Source organism: Gekko japonicus, unplaced genomic scaffold (assembly GCF_001447785.1).
Source record: "Gekko japonicus isolate JY-2015 unplaced genomic scaffold, Gekko_japonicus_V1.1 scaffold183, whole genome shotgun sequence".
Taxonomy (NCBI): domain Eukaryota; kingdom Metazoa; phylum Chordata; class Lepidosauria; order Squamata; family Gekkonidae; genus Gekko; species Gekko japonicus.
The window spans coordinates 1057364-1081631 of NW_015175361.1; the positions used below are offsets into that span (position 1 = coordinate 1057364).

At 40.2% G+C, this 24268-nt stretch overlaps 1 protein-coding gene across 1 annotated transcript in view; it reads right to left on the reverse strand.

The window, feature by feature from the left end:
• Window positions 1-23889, reverse strand: part of LOC107122326 (ephrin type-A receptor 6-like) — a 176279-nt gene extending 152390 nt beyond the window's left edge. Inside the window, exon 1 of the mRNA XM_015425389.1 lies at window positions 23787-23889. Coding sequence (XP_015280875.1) covers window positions 23787-23889 — 103 coding nt within the window. The remainder of the gene's footprint in view (window positions 1-23786) is intronic.
• Between the last annotated feature and the right edge of the window lie 379 nt (window positions 23890-24268).

The following is a 24268-nucleotide window of genomic DNA, read 5'->3' on the forward strand; positions in this document are numbered from 1 at the left end:
TGCTGGTAGTGCGAGATAGAGTTGAGTGTCATCTGCATAATGGTGGCAACTCAGGACAGATCTCTGGATGACTTCTCCCAGTGGCTTTAAATAGATGCTGAAGAGATAAGGGACCAAATGGAACCCTGGGGAGCCCCATAGGCCAAAGGCCCCCAGCTCTGAAACTCCCCAGAACCACCACAGAACAATGCCTCCCACTCCCCAAAGGCAATCCAGAAATATACCACAATTGCTGGTATCTAAAGCCACCGAGGGGTCTAGGAGAATTAACTGGGTCATACTCAGTGTTCCCTCTAAGCTGAGTTAGTGTGAGCTAGCTCACAGTCTTTTAGCCTCCGGCTCAGACATTTTGGTCTTCGCTCAGGAAGGATGGCTCCAGACCAAACTAATTTAATGCAGTAGCCAAATTGCTTGCTCACAACTTTAATGCCAGTAGCTCACAAAGTAGAATTTTTGCTCACAAGACTCCACAGCTTAGAGGGAACTTTGGTCATACTCCCCCTGTCCATTTCCTGGCACATGTCATCCACTGGGGCAATCATAACTGAGCCTGAAACCAGATCAGAATGGATCTAAACAATCATTCAGGTATGTCTGAAGTTTGTCAGCCACCCCTCCATTAATTACCTTGCTCTAGAAAGGTACATTTGAAATGGGCCAGTAGTTATTCAACTACCCCAGGTCCAGAGTAGTTTTTCTAAGGAGTGAACACACCACTGCCTGTTTCAAGCAGCTACCTCATCTCTCAGAGAGGAATTTGCTGTTTCCCAGACACAGTCCTCCAACCCCCCTGGCATATTTAAGCAGTCTGGAGGGGCAAAGATTGTACAAACAGGTGGTACATCCCAAACTTCCCAGAATCCTGTCATCATCTTCAAACTAGGGAAGGACATGAAATAGCTGATGAACTAAAGTTCATCACAAATTTTGGCTGGTTCATGAACCAATGTTTCCAAACTGAAGAACGCCATGAAATTTCACGAATTTTGATGCAGCTCATAGTGGTTCAATCCACCATGGTTCTTCACAAAAAACAGCTGAGCGGTTGGGAGCTTCCCACTGCTCAGCTTTTTACTTTTAGTAGCTTTGAGTCTGGGGTTGGATGGGGCTGGCTGCCCAAGAAAAAGCTGAGCCAATGGAGCAGTTTGCTCTGTGTAGCTCAACTGTTTAAAGGGGTTTTCTTGGGAAGTGCTGGCTACCCAAGAAAGCCCCTTTAACCAGTTGATCCATGTGGAACAAAGTGATCCATGTGGGTCAACTTTTTAAAAGGACTTTCTTGGGCAGTGACCCCCTTTATACAGCTGATCCATGAGGAGCGAACTGTTGATCCACATAGAACTCCATGGCTCAGCTGTTTAAAGGGTCTTTCTTGAGCAGCAATCCCCTGAAATGCCCTTTTAACAGCTGTTTTGTGCTGCAGCACTAGGTGCCCAAGAAAGACTTTTCAAACAGCTGATCAAGTGGACCAAACGGCTCCATGCTCCACTGCTTCAAGGGGCTTAATTTGACAGCCAGGGCTCCTGTGACACATCTGTCCATGTCCCTCCCTCAGATGCAAGATTTTTCCTTTTTTTATAATTATTTTTATTATTTTAGAATAAAAAGACAAAACAGATAAAACAAACAGACAAACATATATGAGAGTAATCAAAACAATGTTGTATCTCTTAATCTACCTCATACATAGCTATCTAGTTCTCTATCTTTCTACATACAACCTACTAAAGTTTTTGCAAACCTGTATTTTAACATGATATATTTTCTACTGAATAAACATTATCTAAGCATTTCATTACAGTTTTCTGTTAATATAGTCAAATGGACCTTGGATTTTCTTAAACACAACTTTCAAATTATTTTTGTGAACTATAATATATTTTGTTTAAAAATTTTAACTTGATTTAACTTGATTTGGATTTAAAATTTTAAACATATTTCCTTAGTCTCTCTTAAACACTTATAGTTAGCTCCTTTTGTTAATACAATTAAAATTTCTATTATCATCATGTGCCAGGGCTTTTCACTTTAAGCTTAACTTCCACTGAATATCTTTAATATAAGTCAATATGCTATAATTACACAGAAAAAACATTCCATCATAGCTAGTCTCAATCCAGTACATACAAATAAGTTTCCTACCCTAGGCTTCTATACCTTTATTATATTTTTAAAAGTTTTTAAGTATATTTCTCTAGTTCCTCTTAAAGATTTTTAGTTACACAATTTTATTAATACAGTCTAGACTTCTGATGTAATCTTTTGCAATATCTATTTGAACATTCTTAATTTATCTTCCGATATCTTTAATATAAATCAATGTTCTATATAAGTGCAAAGACAGATTCCAACAAAGCCATTCTCAATCAGTAACCATACAAAGGAATTTCTTAAATCAAACTTATTTATAGAACTTAAGTCTTTTCTTCTTCTTCTGGTTCCCTCTCTTCACCAATGTCCTAATTCTATGTCTGTTGTTTATATAGGTAGAAAAACTTTATTTTAAAGTTCTCCATCTGTATTCAATTCTTGACATAGTTGAAGATTCCATGGGTTGCTTTTTATTTTCTCTCTGGATAGTTTTTCCCTTTACTATTTTGATGATGTCAATATTTATCTGCCTTTTCATAGCTCTATTGTAATCCTCTGTCAAAGCTTTCTCTTTTCTTTTTGGTGTATTCTTCTTTCTGTAGAGCGCATCCTGTTGCTTGTAGATTTGATCTATATCTGTCTCTGTATCTTGCTGGGATTCCCCCCCCCCCCAAATTGTAGTTTGTGTTGAGTTTCTTCCCTTCTTTTCTTGTGTTAACTCAAAAGATTCTTGAACTGCCAAATTAATTGTATCCAAGATTATATACTTAAGCTCCTCCCAAGACAACTGTGCCAAAGTAACCTCAGCATTGTTTTCTGCAGCTGTCTCATTCAACAGTCTTTCATATGTATTTTGTGCACTCATTTTAGCACAGTAAGACACTCCAACTCAACTCAGCAAAACAGAGGTCTCTGAAACTATTTTCCGATGGTCCCTAGAACATTGACAGCAGTTCTGAGATAAATTCTACAGGAGACATATTAACGACCAGGAATCTTTCAATATGTGTTGGATGTTTTGCCTTTATAGAATGGAGCCTGCGCATAATAAGCTTTTATAGTTCCCACAGTAAGGCTGATATCATAGAAAACTGTTATAAATTGAGATAATGAGTTTTAAATGTTCCTCTTTTTTCTGAAGAAAAGAATTTATAATCCTTTTGACAAGATATGTTCTCCAATAAGGTTATTTAGTTATTTCTCTTTAAGAAGCAGTGTGTAAATTCCATATAACTCACAGCCAGTTTGGTATAGTGGTTAGGGGCATGGACTCTAATCTGGGAGACCCGGGGTTGAGTCCCCACAGCTCCACATGCAGCTGCAGGTGTGACCTTGGGTCAGTCATGGCTCTTTCAGAGCTGTTCTCTCAAGAGCAGTTCTCTAAAAGCTCACTCAGCCCCACCTACCTCACAGGGTGTCTGTTGTGGGGAGAGAAAGGGGAAGGAGATTGTAAACCACTCTGAGACACCAAGTGAAGAGTGGGGTATAAATCCAGGCTCTTCTTCTCTTTCTTCTTCTTAAGCTATTCACAGTGACTTAAAATCTTTATGATGAGAAGGCTTTGTTCCAGTGTTTCACAAACACTCCAGTACACGTTTGTTGAGTATTCACTGGCCCTTTTAGTTTCTGGAAGTCTGGGATATTCTATCCAGTACCTAAACCCCTTCTCTATATACACCAGTACTCTTCTTGAGTTTTAACTGACTCTTAAGATTTCACAAGGCAGTCTCAGACCACACCAGACCAGGGATCTCTCCATTCTTCAGAGCTATGTCCCTGTTTTGACCAGGTAGGGAAATTCTTCTCTCGATAGAATATATTTCCCCTTTCCTCGCCCCAAATGGGAGTCTTTGCCTAACTGCCTACTCATCCTTGCCAACCTCCTCAGTACTATGACTGTGTTAAACTGCTCTCAATCAGGGCTGCATTCAGACTGCCCGCTCCTCAGGATTCAGCTCTCAAGTCTTTTTCTGCTCAACTGATGCTAACCAATCAGATTTCTTGGAGCAGCCTGTAACTCAAGGCTCTCTGAGGAATTAACAGTCTATTTTCCACATAATTCACAGTCCATTACCTGTTTACATAGTACTTATAAAGTACTTATAAAGCAAAGTGCTCCACATGGATCAGCTGCTTCAAGGGGCTTTCAGGGGCTGGCTATCCAAGAAAGCCCCTGAAAACCCCTTTAAACAGCTGAACTGTGGGGAGCAGGTTGCCCCTGTGGTCCAGCCATTTTGGCATGAACCTCACAAACCCAGTTCAGTTTGTATGGTAGGCAACTGGGTTCATGGGATTCATGGTTTGGGTCAAACCATGAACTGAACCACATTTTTGTGGTTTGTGCCCATCCCTACTTCCGACTGTACAAGCCGAAAGGTACTCCACAAAACTAGAAAAATTGGCACTCTGGGATCATCCGATTTTGTTGCTACTAATGTGCAGTCCAAGTTGGAATGGATGTGAGAATTTTACCACAGAATGGTTAGCAAAATTATCATAGTAGGCTGCAGAGCAGTCCACTGGCTAGAATCCAATAAGTCCCTGACCATCCAAAAGAACTCTGCACCTTGTCAGATCATTGTTACTGTAGCCATCTTCTGGGCATGGAACAGAGGTCACTGCAGGTGTGGAGGGGGAGGTATTTGTGAGTTTCCTGCATTGTGCAGGGGGTTGGACTAGATAACCCTGGAGGTTCCTTCCATCTCTATGATTCTATGACCTATGGTCTTTTCATCGTCCACAGCCCCTCCATAAACCAAAGGGCTGCCTGAGCTTTTTAATCTGAGAAAGGGCACCTAAGTGCAATCATGTCAATCACCCAGGTCATTTCCCATTTTCAGAGGTCAACCAGGGCATCAACAGGAGTGCCAACCATATCAGCAGGAAAAATCCCCTAATGCTTTCTGAAAATCTATTGGATCCATCAGGCTATAGGGTGGATCATCTTATTCGATACCCCACCCTTACAGAATTTTTGTACCCCTGTAAGTCTAAACCCCATCAATTGCCCCACCTTCAGATCATCAGATAAAGAATGTGACTTGTAACATTTGTGGGGCCTGTTATTAATTGTGACAGGCCCATGATTACCATAGAGACCATGAAATCCTGAGCTGCTCCTGACAAGGTAGCCTTGACATGGATGTTGAAATCCCCCAAGACAAACAGTCTAGGAGTGGTCAACACCATGTCTGAGACCACCTCCACAAGTTTAGGCAGGGAGACAGTTGGGCAGCAGGGTGGGTAGTACAATAACAGAATCCCAATCCTGTTTCGCATGCCCACCACTAGAGCCACACTCTCAGAACCACTGGAGTCTCAGACAGAGCAATGAGGTGGGGGATAGAATACTGATACACTACAGAGATACCATCTCCCTGTCCACCAGGCCTTTTGCATTACTGTTGCCTTACTGAGTTGGGAAAGGTTAACACCTCTCCCTCCCTCAACCAGGTCTCAGTGATACATGCCAGGGCAGCCCTCTCGTCCAGAGTTAAATTGTAGACAGATGCCACTTAACTTGTAACTGATCTGGCACTTAAAAACAAGATATTAAAGCCAAGCAGGATATTGATGTGATCACCAGCATCATCATGGCTGGAAGAAGAGCCAGAAGGGACAACAGAGTGCAAATATCTGATGTTCCTTCCCCTTGCCTGGCCTATCTTCTCCCACCACCATATCTCCCCCTAGCCCTTACAATTGTAGCACCAACCCCTCCCCATTCCACTTCACCAGACACATACCCAGCCAGCAGGGGATTCAAGACAGACAACCAACTTACAGACAACAGTCAGGATAACAGCTCTCACCTGGATTTGGATAGGAGAAACAAGCTCAGAGACCAGCTCTTATCTGGCTCTGGACAGAACATAAACATAGAGACCACCTGCTTTCATCTGGTGTAAAACAGACAACCATCTCTCACCTGGTATACGACAAACAACAGAAAGGCATACCCCCCACTCTCCCTCTTGTATAAACATGGGAGGCTATGGCTCAGCTTCTTTCCACATGCAGGAGGCAAGATTTTCCCATACACTGCAGCTGATCACATTCAAGCCTTCATGTTCGTCCAGGCCACACGCTAAGAGCCATAGGGCATAGTTTTGATTATTAGTATTTTGTATATCAGTAAACCTTTGGATCACACTCATTAGTATACCTTGATTTAATTTTCCAAAGTGAAATGTCTAGATTCAGGTCTAATAGCACATTAGAGACCAACAAGATTTTCATGGTATAAACTTTCAAGAGTCAAAACTCCCTTCATCAGATACAAGAATGAATGTAGATTCCTGAGTCCTTATATCAAAATCAGAAGGTAGGAGGAGTATTATAAAGAAAGGAGCCAGGGTTCAGAGGTACAATGCAAAATGTAAGCAGCCTGATTAGAGCAGGGGAGAAATGCTTAGAGGCAAAAAATTAGCATCTGCAGTGCTCCCTCTAAGCTGTGGAGTCCTGTGAGCAAAAATTCTACTTTGTGAGCTACTGGCATTAAAGTTGTGAGTGAGTGATTTGGCTACTGCATAAATTAGTTTGCTCTGGAGCCATCCCTTCCTGAGCTAAGACAAAAATGTGTGAGCTGGAGGCTAAAAACTGTGAGCTAGCTCACACTAACTCAGCTTAGAGGGAACACTAGCAGTGAGATATGAATCCTATGTCCCTTTTTAGTCCTCTGGGGTCCATTGTTCTGAATTTGTGAGTAGACTTGAGTTCAGCAATCTGACATAATATCCCCTTGAAGTTTCTCTGCTGAGGACTACCACTCTTAGTTCAGCAATGGAATGTCCTGGATGATTAAAATGTTTTCCCACTGTTTTTTAAGTGTTGTGATTTTTTAGTTCAAAATTTATGCCTATTTATTATTTTGTATAGGATTGACCTGTTCATCCAATATAAAGAGTGGGAGGACATTGCTGACACTTGACTGCATGTTTGTATGAACAAGTGAATGAACCTGAGACGGTATGACACGTGTTGTTAGGTTCAGTTATTATGTTGTCAGAGTGGATATGGGGACAGAGCTGGCATTTTGGTGTTACATACCAAGAGAGAGAGAGAGAGCCATAAAATGTTCACAATCACCATGACAAAACTCTTACGCCCTTACTGCAATGATGATTTTTTTCATAATGCAAATATAATAGAAAGCATACATGCAAGAGGTACTTAATTCCTCAAATAATTAATTTTGATAAGTATTAGATGTAATTTACTGCAGGTAATTTTACAATAATAATTGGCTAAAAGATTTAATTGAAAAGGAAGGCTTTAAAAATGATATGGAATTTTGCAGACTTCTAGACCTTTTTCTCCAGAGGCCAGGGAAGGGGGTAAAAAATGTGGATAATTCCTCTTTCTTTTTGTTTCTTAAGAATTTATGTGTATAATAAATTCTTTAGTAAAATTTAATGTAGTGTTCTGGATAATTTTCTTTACAACCTTTCTGTCACCTTAAAGTTGGTTTCAGGCACGAGAAAATTTATGTAAATGTCTGTATGAGCTGAGATTTCTTGTGCCATGGCCAGATCCTACAAGTGCATTTCCCCATGAAAACCTCTATTATTGGTTATTTTGAACTATTAAAAAATGGCAAAGCATTAAACTATAGCAAGACTTTTCCATCTCATATCTCTCATACCACTTCTGTTAACCTTTTAACAAAGATATTCCAGCTCTTCCTGTTTACTGGTACCATCTAGTAAAATCCTTGTTCTCTTTTGTCCTCAGTGTGCCTTTTGAGAAGATGGAGATGCCTATTAAAATGTTCATTAGTGTGAACATATGCAATAGAATCCATCAGATTCCTTCCTCTCTAGACTATGAGTGGGTCATTGGGGTAGACTGGGAATGCAGTTTGCTCTGGAATCCCTTCATGGAAATATACATGCAGAATCAGCTAGATTCAAGTCCAGTAGCACCTTTAGAGACCAACAAGATTTTCTGGCCATAAGCTTTCAAAAGTCAAAGCTTCCTTCATCAGATACCAAAGAGAGCTTTAACTCTTGAAACTTTATACCCCTGGTATACCCCTGGTATACCCCTGGCGCTACTGGACTGAATCTAGCTACTGTACAGCAACCCAATCATTTACTGAAACAAAATTCTAGCACATTCCTTCCTTTCTATTCTCCCATAACTCCATTCTCTATGTTGTAAATGATGCTGTGGGCATCAGTTAAAGCTGTTTTACAAGTACAATAAGATCTATTATGAAATTAATGGTTTGTTAAACATTATATTTTAAAGCAGGGGAGGAGACTTTTATGGACAATTCCAGTACACATAGCTTTAGAAAAATCAATCCAGGACAAATTGCTGCTGAGTAAATTAATATAGTGAACACGAAGTGAAGAAAAAGACTCATGTAATAACCATTGTCAAAAATCCTTTCATACCAATATTCCTTTGCAACATATTAGAAGATATGGAAGTATCAGTAGGAAGAGGTATGAACTCTCAAGAGAGAAAGCCGTTTGCAAGTAATTCTGACAGGGCAGAGTGGCTGAAGGGGGAGTGGGCGGGGAAGAGGAGCAGACCCAGCACCTGGCCAATGGCACGCGAGTACTCTTGAGTGGTGGCTGACGGGCCAATGGCTGAGGGAGTGCATGGAATCTTGCCACCCCAAAACAGGATTGTGTATAATAAGGAGAGAAGAGATGTTTCACTCCTTGTTAAATAACCTATTCCAGAAGGTGTTACGACGGCTCCAATAGGACTGTGGCTACTAAGCTATCAGCCATCCCTCTGTCCTGTAGCAGTTTATTCCATAAATAACTTGTACAATGTATGAAGAATGTGGGACGATCTGCTCTAAATCCAGAAGAAAACAGATAAGAGACTTTTCCTCCCTCTTCCATAATACAGGGACCCAGGGTGACCTACTCACAGTTGATGGTCAGTGGATTCAGATCGGACAAAAGGAAGTACTTCAATAGATGATGTGACCATAACTCTACACAGTATGATAGAACATCAATTACAGACTAGCAGCCTGCCTCTCCAGTGAACGTTCTTATGTGCTGAAATAAAAAATCCTGATTGTCTGAATCCATTCAGAAAAACAAATGCTGATAATTTTGGTGTATCAACTGAATGTTATAATTCAGAGGGTGGCATAAATACAAACAAGACAAACTTCAGGGTTTTTTTAGCTACAAATCTCTATTAATTACAAGAAATTAATAACTAAAACCTGAATTGCATATTAAGGGTCCCCACTTCATGTAACCAGTTGAACTTTGTCATTTATGCAACTGATAAGGCAACATAGCATCTGTCAGAGGAAGCACTTGCAACCAAAGGCATTTTCTAAAAATATTATAACATGATATAATTTTGCCTCCACTTCTTCACAGATTAGCTAATCAATGCATACCTTAAATAAAAGCAACTAAGTGATTAAATATTAATTTGTGCAGCTTTTCAATGGATTTTTATTTGAATTTCTTCCTGTGAAAGGATTTTGGTACTGCACTGTTAAGAATCCATATCAGTCTCTTTGATTCAAGCAAGCATTTCAGATGATTTTTCCCAAAGCATTATTTATCTTTGTTAAGAGACATTCTTAATCTAATATCTTTACAATACTACCTGCATCAAACTAAAATACTATTTATTTTGTATGGGTAACTGATTACAAGCGACTACAGAAGAAGAAAAACTATACTTAAAAAAACCGCTTTTGTGTATAAATAAAAATGGCCACTCGGTGGCATCATTTATTAAGAAAAGAAAGCTCATGCATGGTTGCTAGGTAGTTTGAATTAATTTATGGGAAGAAGTTATAGTCCTAGGGTTACCATCTTTTTCGCTGGCACAACTATTGTGCTTTGAAGAACATCCCCAAAGACAAATGATGTCCTCTCAGGCCATCTGTACTTGCTGAATTTCTCTCCATTATGCCCGCCACGAAAGAAACACAGCCATAAATAAATGCAAAAATGGCAATACTATGGCTGCATTTAGATGTCACAAGAGCTTCAATGGAACTCTGACCAGGCACAAATTCAATTTGTTGATTTGCTCTCCAGATGCCCCTTGCACCCCCCACCTTTCTTGTCTGCAAGCATACGTAGCTTGATTAAGCTCCAACCCACAGAGATGTCGAAATGCAGACACCTTGCTTTGTCTGTTCACTTTATACAAACCTGGATTATAAACTGGGAGAGGTTTATTATTTTTTAATATAATTTTGTATTGCTTTCCACTATAAACTACAACTACACACTACAGTTCAGAGTAGCAAGGTACATTAATAACCTATCTTACGCTTTGGATATTTCCCTACCAAGTTATGTTTACAATGTATCATTAATTTCTAAATATTCCGTATTCAAATAGAAAATACAAATATTTCTTAGTTATTGCATTGCATATGGACAATAATATAGATTCTTTAAATTTTACATAGAAAATTCTTAGATCTTCATTTAAATCTCTTCTTTTCTTTGCGCTTCTTCTTCTTTTGCAAGGGGATTATAACCTTATAAGGTCTGGGAGCCACAGCTCCCAGGTTGGAATCAAAGTACCGTAATTTATTTTTGATACACTTCTGGCTGCAGCCACTAGGGGCACAGAGACTCTGAACACAGTAGAAGGCACTCTAATATCAGCTAGACTTCCCTTTCTCCATGACTGAATCAAACTTGCCTAACAGATCATGCTAAACCCATCAACCAATCCAGCAATGAAGTAAGACAAGCAACCCTGGCTGATGGCTGCTACACTAACTGTCATCCTGCAGCCTGCTAACCAAGGTCATTTTCTATGATAGTCTAGCCTTTCTCTCTTCTCCTCCTTGCACCCAGGTCAGCCAGATCTTGTTAAGTAGTAGTTAGGGTGTTGCAGCAAAACAACTTTTCTCTCTCTTTTCTTTAATTCATCTCCCTATTTTCCACATTTTTCTGTGCCCCCCCACCTTTATTTGCACTTCCTGATCTCAAGACCTTCTCATCGCTAGTCTGCTTGGCAATAGAATGTACTTAAAAGTAGTATAGTAGCAAACCTTTGTTAACATTATGAAAAGTGAGTGGAGAAGAGTTAATATTTCCCTATGATCTAACAAAATAGTAAAAGGATGCTTCCCTCCTCCACCACCCTTTAGTGTCAGACTATGATCTGGGAAATCCAGGTTCAAGTCCCCACTCTGCCATGGAAGCTTGCTGGGTGACCTTGGGCCAGTCACACACTCTCAGCCTAACCTAGCTCACAAAGTTGTTGTGAGGATCAAATGGAGGAGAGGAGAATTATATAAGCCACTCTCAAATCCCATTGGGGAGAAAGGTGAGGTATAAATACAGTAAATGAATAAACAAACAAACATGGAGAGACAGGCCAATTATTTTATTACTGTAGATTCATGCTAACAGCAAGCCAAGTGATTTGTTCATTTTGTTATATTTGGTTTGGATCAGGGTCATATGGGGACGAGGCCCAGCCTTGCCTGTGCTCTTATTTGAAATCCAACACTAACTGGAAGAACTGATTTGCCCAAGTCTCCCCATTTCTAGAGTGCTTTGATCTGCAAACTTTTACCCAAAAGGAGCCACTTCTGCCTCAAACATTTATATGAAGGGAGAAACCTGCAGTTGTGGTTTCTCCCATTACAATGTGTTGGAGTCCCTGTGGGGTGAAAGACAGATGGAGCAACGTGTCAGAATATGCAGCATCTATCAATTTTCTCCCTTCATGCGTATGTTAAAGGAAAAGGAGACATTTTAGGCCAGGAGTATGTAACCCTAACAGCAGCTGCTTGCTTCCTAGTCCTTTTACAGTGAAGGCTGAATATTCATTAAGGCATAAACTGGGATGAATCTGAGTTTCCTCCTGCTAGTAAAGAAAACAAAATAATGATGAGGACACTTTTCAGCAAACCAAAGATGTCTTTACCATTCACTATGAAACACTACATGATTATATTCTAGCATCTCTTCTATGAATGGCAGAACAAAATTTGAGTCTAGTAACACTTTAGAGACCAGCAAAATATTCCAGGGTTTAAATTTTCATGAGTCATGAATTTGGCTCATGAAAATTTTGTTGTTCTCTGAAGGTGTTACTGGACTCAAAGTTGGTTCTGCTGCTACAGATTAACATAGTTACCCACCTGAAAAAGGTAAAGGTTTCCCTTGCTCAAAAGCTAGTCGAATCTGACTCTAGGGGGTAGTGCTCATCTCTGTTTCCAAGCCGAAGTTCCAGCGCTGTCCGAAGATGTTTCCGTGGTCATGTGGCCAGCATGACTAAACACCGAGGCACACAGAACACTGTTACCTTCCCACTGAAGTGGTACCTATTTATCTACCTGCAATTTCTTGCTTTTGAACTGCTAGGTTGGCAGGAGCTGGAACCAGAGACAGGAGCTCATTCCATCATGCGGCACCCCGGTCTCGAACTGCCGAGACACAGACTTTCCAGTCTGCAGCTTCAGTGTCTTAACCTCTGAGCCACCACTGCCCTTACTCACCTGAAACCATCCCTTAAATAGCACTGCCCTTGTGATTCCCCCCCCCCAATTTATGCAGCTATATTTACAGGATGGTTATATTTCACAATTTTGGCTTCATGAACTAGCAAAACAGAAATAGGGACCATGGTGGAACAAATCCAAAACAAAGAAAACACTGTGTACAAAAATCCAAAAACCAGCAGTCAGTATCGCAATGTCATAGGGATTAATTCAGGAAATTAATGCATTGGGTTAGGGACTGGAAATACCATTAATGACTCCCATTTATGAAATGTTTCTAAAAGCAAACATTCAAATCTATGTAGAAAAAACCTGAAAATAAAATACAAAATAATATAAAATTAGGAGCAGACCAAGACTCTGCCATTAATATTCTTTGCATGGGCCTCTTGAATTTGGTACAGTACAGCTGTGCATGTAAATTTTTAGCCAGAATTCCTGATCTCAGAAACATTCAAAAGTAACCTAACCAATCAATACTGGAATATTCAGGGCAAAGTCCAATTATGTAGAACTCTTTGCTTGTAGCCATTGATAGACAGAAAACAGATTGTCATGCTTGACTCCAGGGACAAATAATTTGACTTTTATCCCTGTAGCCACCAAAATGAAGTCTGGAAGCAGATGAATAATAGCCACATAGGTTTCACAACCTAATTACAGACCTATTTGGGTGTCACTGCCATTTCCTTCTGGCTCTTCTAGGCAGTACAGTGTCTTTGATAATATTGAAATGATAGCGCTTTCACATTTTCCCATTAAATCACACAGCTGTTCCATATGGTGAGTTAAATATGACATAGCTTTAGGACTTTCTATTAGGATTTATTAATAACAACTGTTGAAAAAGATAATACCTCCAGTCGCAAGATGCTCTCACACAGAAGTGGATTGCACACCTATAACTGCATATGGGAATCTGCTGTCCACCTTTAATTTCATCCCCTGTTCTTAGACCAAGAACTTGAACAATAAAACCAAAAAACTTAAATAGAAACCAAGGTGTTTTTAAACACCTCCCTTTGACACTTCTCTGCAGCCTCTATACAAAATAGGTGCATTGGGAATCCAAATCCTCTAAAAGGAATTGAACCTTTTACTCTAATGTTACTAGACCATTTTAGCCTAAACTGGAGCACATAAGGGAATCCTCTAAGAGGAATTGAACATTTTACTCTAATGTCACTAGAGGAATGTCTGTTTATCAAGGCATGGCATAATCCATTGTAGCCCAAACTGGAGCACATAAGGGCATTGTAAAATAATATGTACAAGAGACTCTACTGACTGGAGGGGGCAGGGACATAACCAATCTGAAAAGGGATCCGCAGCAGACAACCCAGTAATACTACTGAAAAGGGGCAGTTAAATTGTGAATGCATAAAGGTTCTACATAACTTTTGGCTAACTAAGGAATCTAAATAAGTTTAGACAGAAGGCCCAAGGCAAGCAGAGAACATGTTCTCCAAGCATCAGAATTAGTATAACTCTTATATCTGGCATAAATCAGTTTGGCGAGGCTCATCTTAAGGCAATTCGGAATGTGATACCCCTCCAGCCTATCTTGAGGCTCTGCTGCATGTGTATTTGATATTTTATGCCAATAAAGGTATTGTATTTGTATTTGTATTTGTTTGTAAATCAGTTTGGCCACATCTTTTCTGCATTGATTTCTAGAGGAAGAAAAAAGATCCTCCACCTTAAGATTTACAAGAGAAAAAGCTGGAGTCAGTGAGCCTTATAAAAGTCCCTGGGGGTTAGGCTTACCAAGCTACCCTCAGTGGCCTAAAAAAATAGATGAAACCAAAAATTAAAGGCATGTACCCAGGGACAGGCTTCTATAGAGCTAAAACCAAATTCATAATGAAGGCCCAGTGATGAAATGCACCCAGGGAGGCCTCTGATTGCCCAAAGGAATGAGGACTTTGTTTATTGAATCATCTACAGCAGAAATCCATATAGGGACACAATGAAAAACTTGTGAAATCACCATTTAACTAAGAACTTTAATAGCAGTTTGAATATAATGTGCCCCATTAAAAAAACAGAAACACCATAGATTTCTGAGTGACCAATAGTTTATGCCATCTCCAGGATAAGGTAGAATGAAATAAAACACCCAAATACTTAAAAGAGGAAACCTGTTCTATCCATTAACTATCCATTAACTATCCATGGCCCCGGTCACACGGCAAAGTTGCCGCGGAAGAGGCACGGATGGTGGGCGGATTATCTGGGCGTGATCACACCCCGACATTTGGGAAGTGGAGCAGACCGGTGGCTTACCGCCGTCAATGCGCCTTAAAAAACTAGTACCTCCAAGGTACTAGTAAACGTTTGCCACGGGCTGCCTCCAGATGCCCGTGGTGTGATCGCGCCAGCGCGCAGCATTCCCCTCCAGTCCCTCGTTTACCCGCCGGTGCCAAGAGAAGGACCCGTGGTGTGCTGCCGGCACGTCTGATCACGTAATCGCGCATCAAACTGCGCCAGGGCAATTAGCCATGCCTCCCCCCACCATATCCGGCCTGTGTGACTGGAACTCATGACTCTCTACTGGCCAAAGAGCAAAGTACAAACTTAACAATTTTAGTTTTAGTAAATTCCTCATGCATACAATAAGTATGGAACTTTTTCAAAGTCCGAAGAAGACTAACACAGATTCAGGAAAGTAAAACTGAGTCATCTGCATCACTTAAAAGAGGGATATCCAGTAATTTAGGCAAACACATAAAAGGATCAGTTAAAAAATGGCCAATCAGACAAATACAAACTAAATAAAGATGGTGCTAAAAGGCACTCCTGGTGAACCTCCTGGACGATAGGGAAGGAAATAGTGAAGTGACCATCACGATTACACCACACTTGCGCAGTAGAATCAGTATAGAGATTCTTAATTAACCACAACAATCTCCTGGTTTGCTTCAATTTAGCTCATAGATGGGTTTTAGATTTGATTTAATTTAAATTAGGAATCTCTGCTCTTGCACATTATTGAGTATTGTTTCCGGCACTTTAGGAAAATTGATAATTGACTGTTTGATTGTTTTATGTATGTTTTTCACTGTATTTATATATGTGTTTTTATGTAAGCTGCCCTAAGCCTGCCTTGGCAGGGAGGGCAGGGTATAAATCGAACTAATAAACAAAAAAATAATAAATAGATATGGAATCGAATGCATAGGAAAGATCTATATGGCTGCATATAAAAAGCCCTTCCTAAAAATGACATATGTTCCTGTCCAACAAACAATTGACTGGCATTGACATTGGTGCACATATATTGCAGGACCATTCTTCTTTCCTTCTCCCCCAACAGTTTCCCTGCTTACAGCAACCCTGGAAAAAAGATAGGGAAAGGTATGCTTAAAATACACTGACTCATATTTAAAGCAATGATATTGGGGGGGAAAGGTCACATTATATGTATTTTGAGTTCCAAGGTTCATGCAACATTAATTTGAATGACAAGAAAGTTAAGCTTTAACTGTAGAATTTAACATTATGATTTCCATGCCAAACATCCATGAACAAGCAAGATTGAACCTTGCATATTTTGTATGCAAAGTAGGTGAAGAAACCATATGTATCCATCCCTTGTTCTACCTCTCCCAAGTGACAGACTTACATTTTACTACATATAGAGACATACACAATAGGCAAGTAAATTCAAACATTACCCTGGTTTCTTTACCAATGACCTTTTCATCATTGGCATGTTTTTACATCAATTACAAGACCACGCGGCTTTAAACTAACATAATATTTGTATGCATATAAAATATGCTTTAAGAATACAATGCGGCTTTCATATTTCAGCACATATAGAGACATACACAATAGGCAAATAAATTCAAACATTACACTGGTTTCTTCAGCAATGACTTTTTCATCATTGACATGTTTTTACATCAATTACAAGACCACGCGGCTTTAAACTAACATAATATTTGTATGCATATAAAGCATGCTTTAAGAATACAATGTGGCTTTCATATTTCAGAGGGGGCAAGCTCTCCCTTGGCCCCATAAACACCCATGCCTGTGTGAATAATGAAAACACACAAAGTAAGGGCGTCAGCTTGCTTGGTTGACTTGTTAAGGTATGAAGAACAATATGAATGTATATATTAATGGGGGGGAAACAATTCCAAAATACTCCAGAAGGGACAGAATGTTGAGAACACCTAAGTGTTGGGTAAAATAAAAAAGGAAATCAGAATCAGCCGGCCCAATCCTCTGACAAGTTTGAGAATTCTGGAAAGGGAATCTTGGGGGATTTCAAATTCTTTCCCTTGTTTCCTTGACTGGCACTATTTTAATAGTAAGACAGGCTCCTGACCAAGGCTCCTGACCATGTAGTTGGAGGGGCCATTTGTGCCTATGGGAGGAGGGAAGCAAGGAAACTCTGGGGGGATGGGCCTGGCTTCACTGTAAGCCAGGTAGCTGTCAAGCAGCTTCCTGTAGCCTGCCTCCAAGGGGCCAGCCCAGTGCAAGGAAGGGGACCTGGATCCCTAGGTTTCTTTCTGGTTCACAGCTTGGGTTGGACTGGAACTGGTTTAGGGTAGTGTGCCATTCTGGAACTCTTTCTCTGCGAAGACTCACCCTCCCACCCTATGCTTTCAGAGTGTCCTTGATTGTTCTGTATACTGAGTGTCCTTGATTGTACTGTAGAGAGCATAACTGTCATAGCTGGCTGCTGGCATTGAAGCATTGGCTAGGGAACATAGTGCTGGTTATGCAGGATATGCTCCCTGCATGACCAAAGGAAGGTCCCTCCCCTGTAGGGGCTCTGGAGGGTGATATACAGGGCAGCCAACCTTGGGGCAGTGGGGCTAGGACTTGCAGTTTCTGCCACATCCAGTCACACAGGCAGTGGGGATGTAGGTGGGCTGGAAGGAAGGCATGAGAGGGGATCCTGGTGGTGGTCAGAGGAGAGGGGTGCTGAAGGCACTCTCTGTTCAGAGCCTCCTAAACCTGGAAGCAGCCCTGGATACAATATTAACAGTAACTAGGAATCAGTTAAAATAAAAGAGGGCAGTAAAATGAGTCTGCACAAGCCCTGGGGTAACAGAATCTTGGAGCGGGACATTTTGAGAGGTGCAGTTGGATCCCCCCCCCCATCTCAAGATTTTTCACAGACATTCAGCAAGTCTACCTCTATAAATACCATGGACACAACACATAATTTCTAAAATATGATCTGGTCATTGCTATGGCTTCTTGTTAACCTCTTTAAAAGCAGACTTGTAGTATTCTTGGCTGTGTGATGCACTTAAAATATGGAAGCTTCTGCATACACTGGAAAATGATTGAAGGCTCTCTTCATAAGGTTTGCCAGGAGATGCTGAGTGATTTGTCATTGCAGTGCTAATTCTCTCCAGTTAGCTGAGGGGATAACTGTTTGTATGAAGTAGATTCTGGCACTGCAATAATGCTAAGTGGCAGTAGCAGGACTGGATGAAGCCTCTTATAATCTGTGACTTTTTTATTCATCAGAAATTTGAACCCACTGTGTTGTCTCAACATGTGTCACATTTTTGGAAATGCATTCATGTTCTTTTCCTCAGTCTGTTATTCACCTTAGCTAAAAACTCTGTAATCCATTGTGGAACAAACCCAATCCAGGTAATTTAGTTCCTATTTATGATAACTGTTTCCCCCCCAAGGTAAAAATCTGATCCTGTTTTCTTTAAATTAAAGAGAACGAATCTGTTATAAACTTGTAATCCAAATGGTCATATACATAAAATCAATGCTTAAATCTTGTTTTATCGATGTTATAGGTTAAACACTAATTGTAGAAAAGTATGGAATGGGGAAAAAAAACTATTTCCAAGTAGAGCTCACAAAGCCTTGGTTTGGATTTGACTTTTGATGCAGTGCTTGTGCAAAGAGCTCTGTGAGCAATTATCTGGGTTGTACACATATCTTTTCAGGAGTGGAGACCAGTCCTTACCTTGGACACAATTTATTTTTGAAGTTACCACTCAGTTAAGATGAATGAAGAAGTTCACTCCTTGGTCAATACTATTGTTTCAGTCAGCCTTGCCACAGATAGAACAGGGCACCATTCCATTGATTCACAAGGAAGAAGGAAACAAAAAAAAACGTGGAACTCAGGAACAAAATTTAAAGAACTAAAGCTTCTGGTTTATTAGAACAGTAAAGAAGAAACAACTGTAACCTCTTGAGTCTATGGATTTGTACCATCCATTGGGATTATATGTCCTTTCAAAATTCAGTTTTTATTTATTGGCAGTCATAATTGAGATTTTAAATTGTGTTCTTTTATATATTTTATAATCATGGTTTTATTTACATTGTAAGCCTCTCTGAGTGCTGCATGGTAGAAAGACAGCTAATAAATGTTTTAAATAAATAGATAATATAATAAATTTCAAAATTATATATTTGTTAGAAAAAAAAGCAAATACAACCTCCATCTGCATGGGAGAAAGTAAGTTTCTCACCTTGCACGCAAGTGTAAGAATGACAATGCTATCTAATCCATTTATTCAGAAGTAAGTCCTGACTTTATTAACAGGCAAATGTTGTTACAGTTGTAGCCTCTCAGTGTCATCCTAAGCAGAGTTATACCTTTCTAACTCGTGCACTTTAAATAACAATTTCATTAAAGCTAATAGAGTAAGATACAAATGCTTTAACTCTTTGCTTATTGTCTTAAAACAGGTCAATTTCTGAAGTTATTGTTATGACACATGAAGATTGTCTCATATAAAAGCTAAAAATAAATTACCATTAGTCATTCAGGTGTAGTTGCAGTGTGATCCTAAGCAGGATCATGTTTATCGGCCGGCTGGCGATGGTAATCTGCTGTAGTGACTGTGAACAAAATATGCATCATGTCTTTGAATAATTTATACTCCGATATCTTCCTGATGTAACTGTTAAAAAATGGAATTCCATCCTCATATGTCCTCATTTCAAAACTTAGTCTAGCTATGAACTCCCTGGTAGCATTAACAAATGATTTCTCACACAGAGACCAAACGTTCCTTTGTATTGCAGAAAGTGTAACGATGGCATTAGTTAGTGTGTGGATTACTACCAATTCTAGGTTAGTGTGTGGATTACTACCAATTCACTGTTATAGTACCAGACCATCCTAGCTACTTCTTTCCTGTAGCTCCTTCTCCCGGTAAACTCTTTATATAGTACATCCCATGGGATAGGTTATTAATATTTACCCTTCCTTGGTGCTCAAGAGGTACCACTCCATCAGTGTATTCTATAGGATTTTTTGTATAAATATGTAGCAATTTGGGCAAACTACCATGGGGAATGGCCAAACACACCATTCAGAACTGTCCAGTAGGTAAAGTACTTTGAACTGTTATGGAAAAGCCTTTTCTCCTATGATTTCTGCCACCAGCTAAGTTTTAACCAGCAAGCTATACTGCTGGCATCTTTCATGCATCAGGTAAAGTTAAAGGCAGAAGCAAGGCCTTTTCTGTAGCAGCCTCCATCATTTGGTATGGATTCTCAAAGATGTGAAAAGGTGAAGTCCTTCACAGAGTCTCTGGGGTGATATAAAACTTTTTTGTTAGATTGGCCGTAAGCTGCAAAAACAGATTTTATATAAGAATGTGATCCCTTTGAGCAGTCTCTGATTGGTGCTTTACAGTGCAATCCTAAAGAGATTTACACCCTTCTAAGTCTCCAGTGGAGACTTCGTTCTAGTGATTGTATTGTGTTTATATTATTATCACGTGACACTGTACTGACTGTTACGCATTAATCATGATTTCTGCTTTAAATTATCCTGTTTGCTGGAAAGGTAGCACATAAGCACATGATCATAATGTGGTTGTTATATTTGACCTTTAATTTTAGCAGATTTATTTATTTATAAAAATAAATGTCAGAATTAACAAATCATATAAGAAATACAGGGACCTATAATAATCAAAATGGATTTTTATTAGTTTTCTAGCTCCTGTCTTGTTCTTTCTAATATGACAACAAAAAAGAATTAGGGAAATATCAAGTAGCTTATCACAAAGTTCTGTCTAATGTCTTAGAATATATATTGAAATACAATTTTTCTATAATTTAATAGTTCAATACCTACAGTGAAAGTGGGTAAAATGAATTCAAACAAATAGTTAATTGTTATTTTTTGGTGGAATGTTGGTGAAAAGTTTAAGAGATCAAACTACACAGTTTTGTTCTGCCATCACACGAACCTAACAGTAGAAGAATTATGTTCTTTGCAAAATGTAATGATGTTTCTCATATAGCATGTTATACTTTGTACACCCCCTTGACATGAACATATTGAGGAAATGGTTTTTACTTTGCCATGATGTTCAATATCACAAAATAAGTAGTTTGTGTCATCAATTTTTGTGAGCCGCCCTGAGCCCGTTTGCGGGGAGGGCGGGGTAGAAATATAATAATAAAATTAAATAAATTTTCCTTTGACATTAATTTTGGATGACCTTCCTTGGTTTATTAGTCAACAGTATGATAGATGCTACATTGAGCACAGATATAATAAAGGGTTGGCCTAAAAGGCTAACAGGCTAGGCTGACTGTCAGGTGTCAAGGATATCAAAGCAGAAGCCATTGTAGAAGCCAGGCACTACCTCTTTACTCACTTATGTTTAATAAAACTAGGCATAACACTGTATGTGATCTAACAGTGTGATCTAATAGTGCAATCCTAAGGAGAGTTGCTCCTTTCCAAGCAAATTGACTTCAATCAATTTACTAGGGTATAACTCTGCTTATGATCAAAATTTGAGTCCAGTGACACCTTTAAGACCAACAATGTTTTATTCAAGGTATAAGCTTTCGGGTATAAGCAAGCACACTTCTTCAGCAATTAGCATACATCGAACTATCTGTTTAGGATGGTACTGTAACTGTATGAAGGGTGTTGGAGAACTAAATTTTATCATGGTAAGAGAATTACATCATGCACATCATGGCTTAAGACCAACTCTGAAAGCCTTTAGAATTAGAAGGATTTTGATGTATGTTTAAGACCACAATATTTATATGTTGCCGAGCACATGCCTTGCATGCAGAAGATTCCAATTTCACTCCCTGTCATTTTCCATTTAAAGATCAGTGGTAGCAGGTTTTTGAAAACACCCTTTTCTGCCTGAGATCCAGGAGAGATGGTGCCAGCCAGAGTGCACAGAGTCCTAGATGGACCAATGGTCTTAGTATCAAGGAGAGTCATATGCTCATATTCATCTTTCCATTCCAAACAACTTTGCTTCTGCAATTACAAATCTCAGTCTTCACAGTCTTTGGCCTTAATAAGGCAGAGTGATTCTTTCATACTACTTTAAATGTTTTATAGCACTCTCAAATATAGCCAAATAGGAAGAATTTTCCAGTAAAATCCTGCTTTGAAGATTATACCCCCCACTGTCTCCTGTAATAGTAGAATTCTGTGCTCACAGAAAGCAATAGGAGTTCATCTGTTGACAGTCTGTGGCTTTTCTTGTCAGCAAGCGTGGCCACAGGTCGCTAAATAGTAACAAGACTGGTTGCCATGAGTTTCCCAATAGACAGAAAAGTGGGATCTGGAATGGCTCAGATAATACCTTTCATGAGACCAATTATATTGTAAGCACAAGATATCAAGCTTTTGACTTAGAAATCTCCTGAGAAGAACAAGATCTGCTTGAAAGTTTTGTCATAGTTGGCCCCATAAAAGCAATGATCCGGGCTATTTTGGACACCCAGGGGGTTTACAGTAGAAGAGATAATATAGTCAGCAGTAGTCTTTTCAGGTCTGGAAACTACCTATAAGCTTTGCCTGCTACACGGAACCTATCTTTCACTTTTTACTACATATGTCCATTGATCTGCTTCCTTATTGCCTTTCCCTTTTCCTTCTCTTTATCTTTCTCTTTTTAAAAATAATTTTGAAAGACAAAAGAAAATAGTCAATGAACCATTATATATTTCAGTGCAGGTTGACCTGTAACTCAGTTTGTGGTCTAAACTGAAGAGCTGATGTCTATTGAATGAAGGATTGAGCTGTAGGGTTCAAATATATGCTGAACCATTGGCTGGTCTATGTTAAGTCACCTATGTTCAGCCTCATTTTCCCTGTTGTAAAAGGTAAAAACTGATGACCTAGATACAAAGCCAGTGTCAGGACAAACCAGACGAAAGTACTAATAGCATTTTGCATGGTAAAAGAATAATATAAATAACATTAGGATTAGTTAGAATAACATTAAAAACATTTGTACAGAGTTCCAGATATTGTATCAAATGAGTATGTTAATATTTTGTAAAAAATACTTTTGCCACTGAAAACAACACAGGATCCAGGGAGTTCCATGCACACATTCACTTTGTGGACACATGGGGGTTTCCAGTGTTGTCCCTTGCATGCAACTGCCACTTTGGGAATACTTGATGCTAACATTATGAATAGGGTCTGTTGGGGGGATGTATGAGAAGGTGCAATAGCAAGGAGGGCCTTCAGAGTTCCAGAGATGGGCGAAAGTATGTCCGGCATTTGGATTTCACTGGAAGACATCCAAGCTAGTCATGTGAATCAAGTATGTTGTTAAGTAGGCCATGGGAAGAAGAGGGGGACTTTTTGGCAGGGGGGTGAGGGGAAAATTAAGAGCAAAACCTAGAGGCATTGGCTTTCAAAGTACCATTTAGTAACACAGCTGCAAAAGATCCTCTCTGGACTTCTTAAACATTAATTGCACAACTTATGCACCCACCTTTAAGAATTCTGTGGAAAGTACATCAATGCTTTCAATCAAGAAGAAACACTGCATGCTTGTGATCTATTTTCAGGCCATGAAGAAAACAAGATATTAGTGTAAATGGAGAGCTGAGTGCTTCTGAAGTTTCACTGTAGTGCCTAATCAATGGCAGAGCTTCAGATCACTCCTCAGCCTTAGGAATAATTGACCCTCCACTGTGGCTCAGGCATGGGAAATCCTGCAATTACCACCTGAGCCTGCCTTCCACTCCATCCTGCATTAGAATGCAAAGGCTTTCCCCTCCATCAGTCCCCTAAGTGGGGCAAATCAATCGACAGAGACAGAAGACAAGAGGAAAGGTTCCCAGGAACCCACCAAGACAAACCAGCGATCCTTTCATGGCTTTGCCCAGCAGCCACCCTGAGCTTCAGGAAGGGGGCCAGTTGATTTTGGTTTGCACCTGCAGCACTCTCCCCACAGCCCATCCCTTCCCACACCCAACGGCTTCCCTTTACCTTGGTTGCTGGAGACGTGACTGCAGCCTCCTGGCCACACCGTCAGCAGAGGGAAGACCAAGATAAATTTCCAGAGGAAGACCCTCATTTCACAGCTCTCCATGGCTGCTGAATAAGCCCCTGGTCCTGGCCCCAGAAAAGGGGTGGGGGCCTCACGGTCTCTCCCTCCTCCAGGCTAATGAACGGTGCCCGAGGCCCCAAGGGCAAGAGGGGGTCCAGGATAGCCGGTCCTCCCAGAGCTGTAGAAACTGCATCCACTGTGGCCGGAGGGGTGGCGTCCTGGAAACAGCTCGCCGGTCTCCCAGCAGCACCAAGGGACACGCCGAAACCTGGGGAACGAAGGCTCGCTCGGGTGGCAAAGAGTGCAGGAGGCAAACTTTCTCTGGCTCGGGCGCAATGCGTGTGAGTGTGCGTGCGTGCGTCGGTGTGAAAGGGGGAAGCACCCGATCCGGCGGTGCCCAGCCGACTGCCCCTCTCCCTTT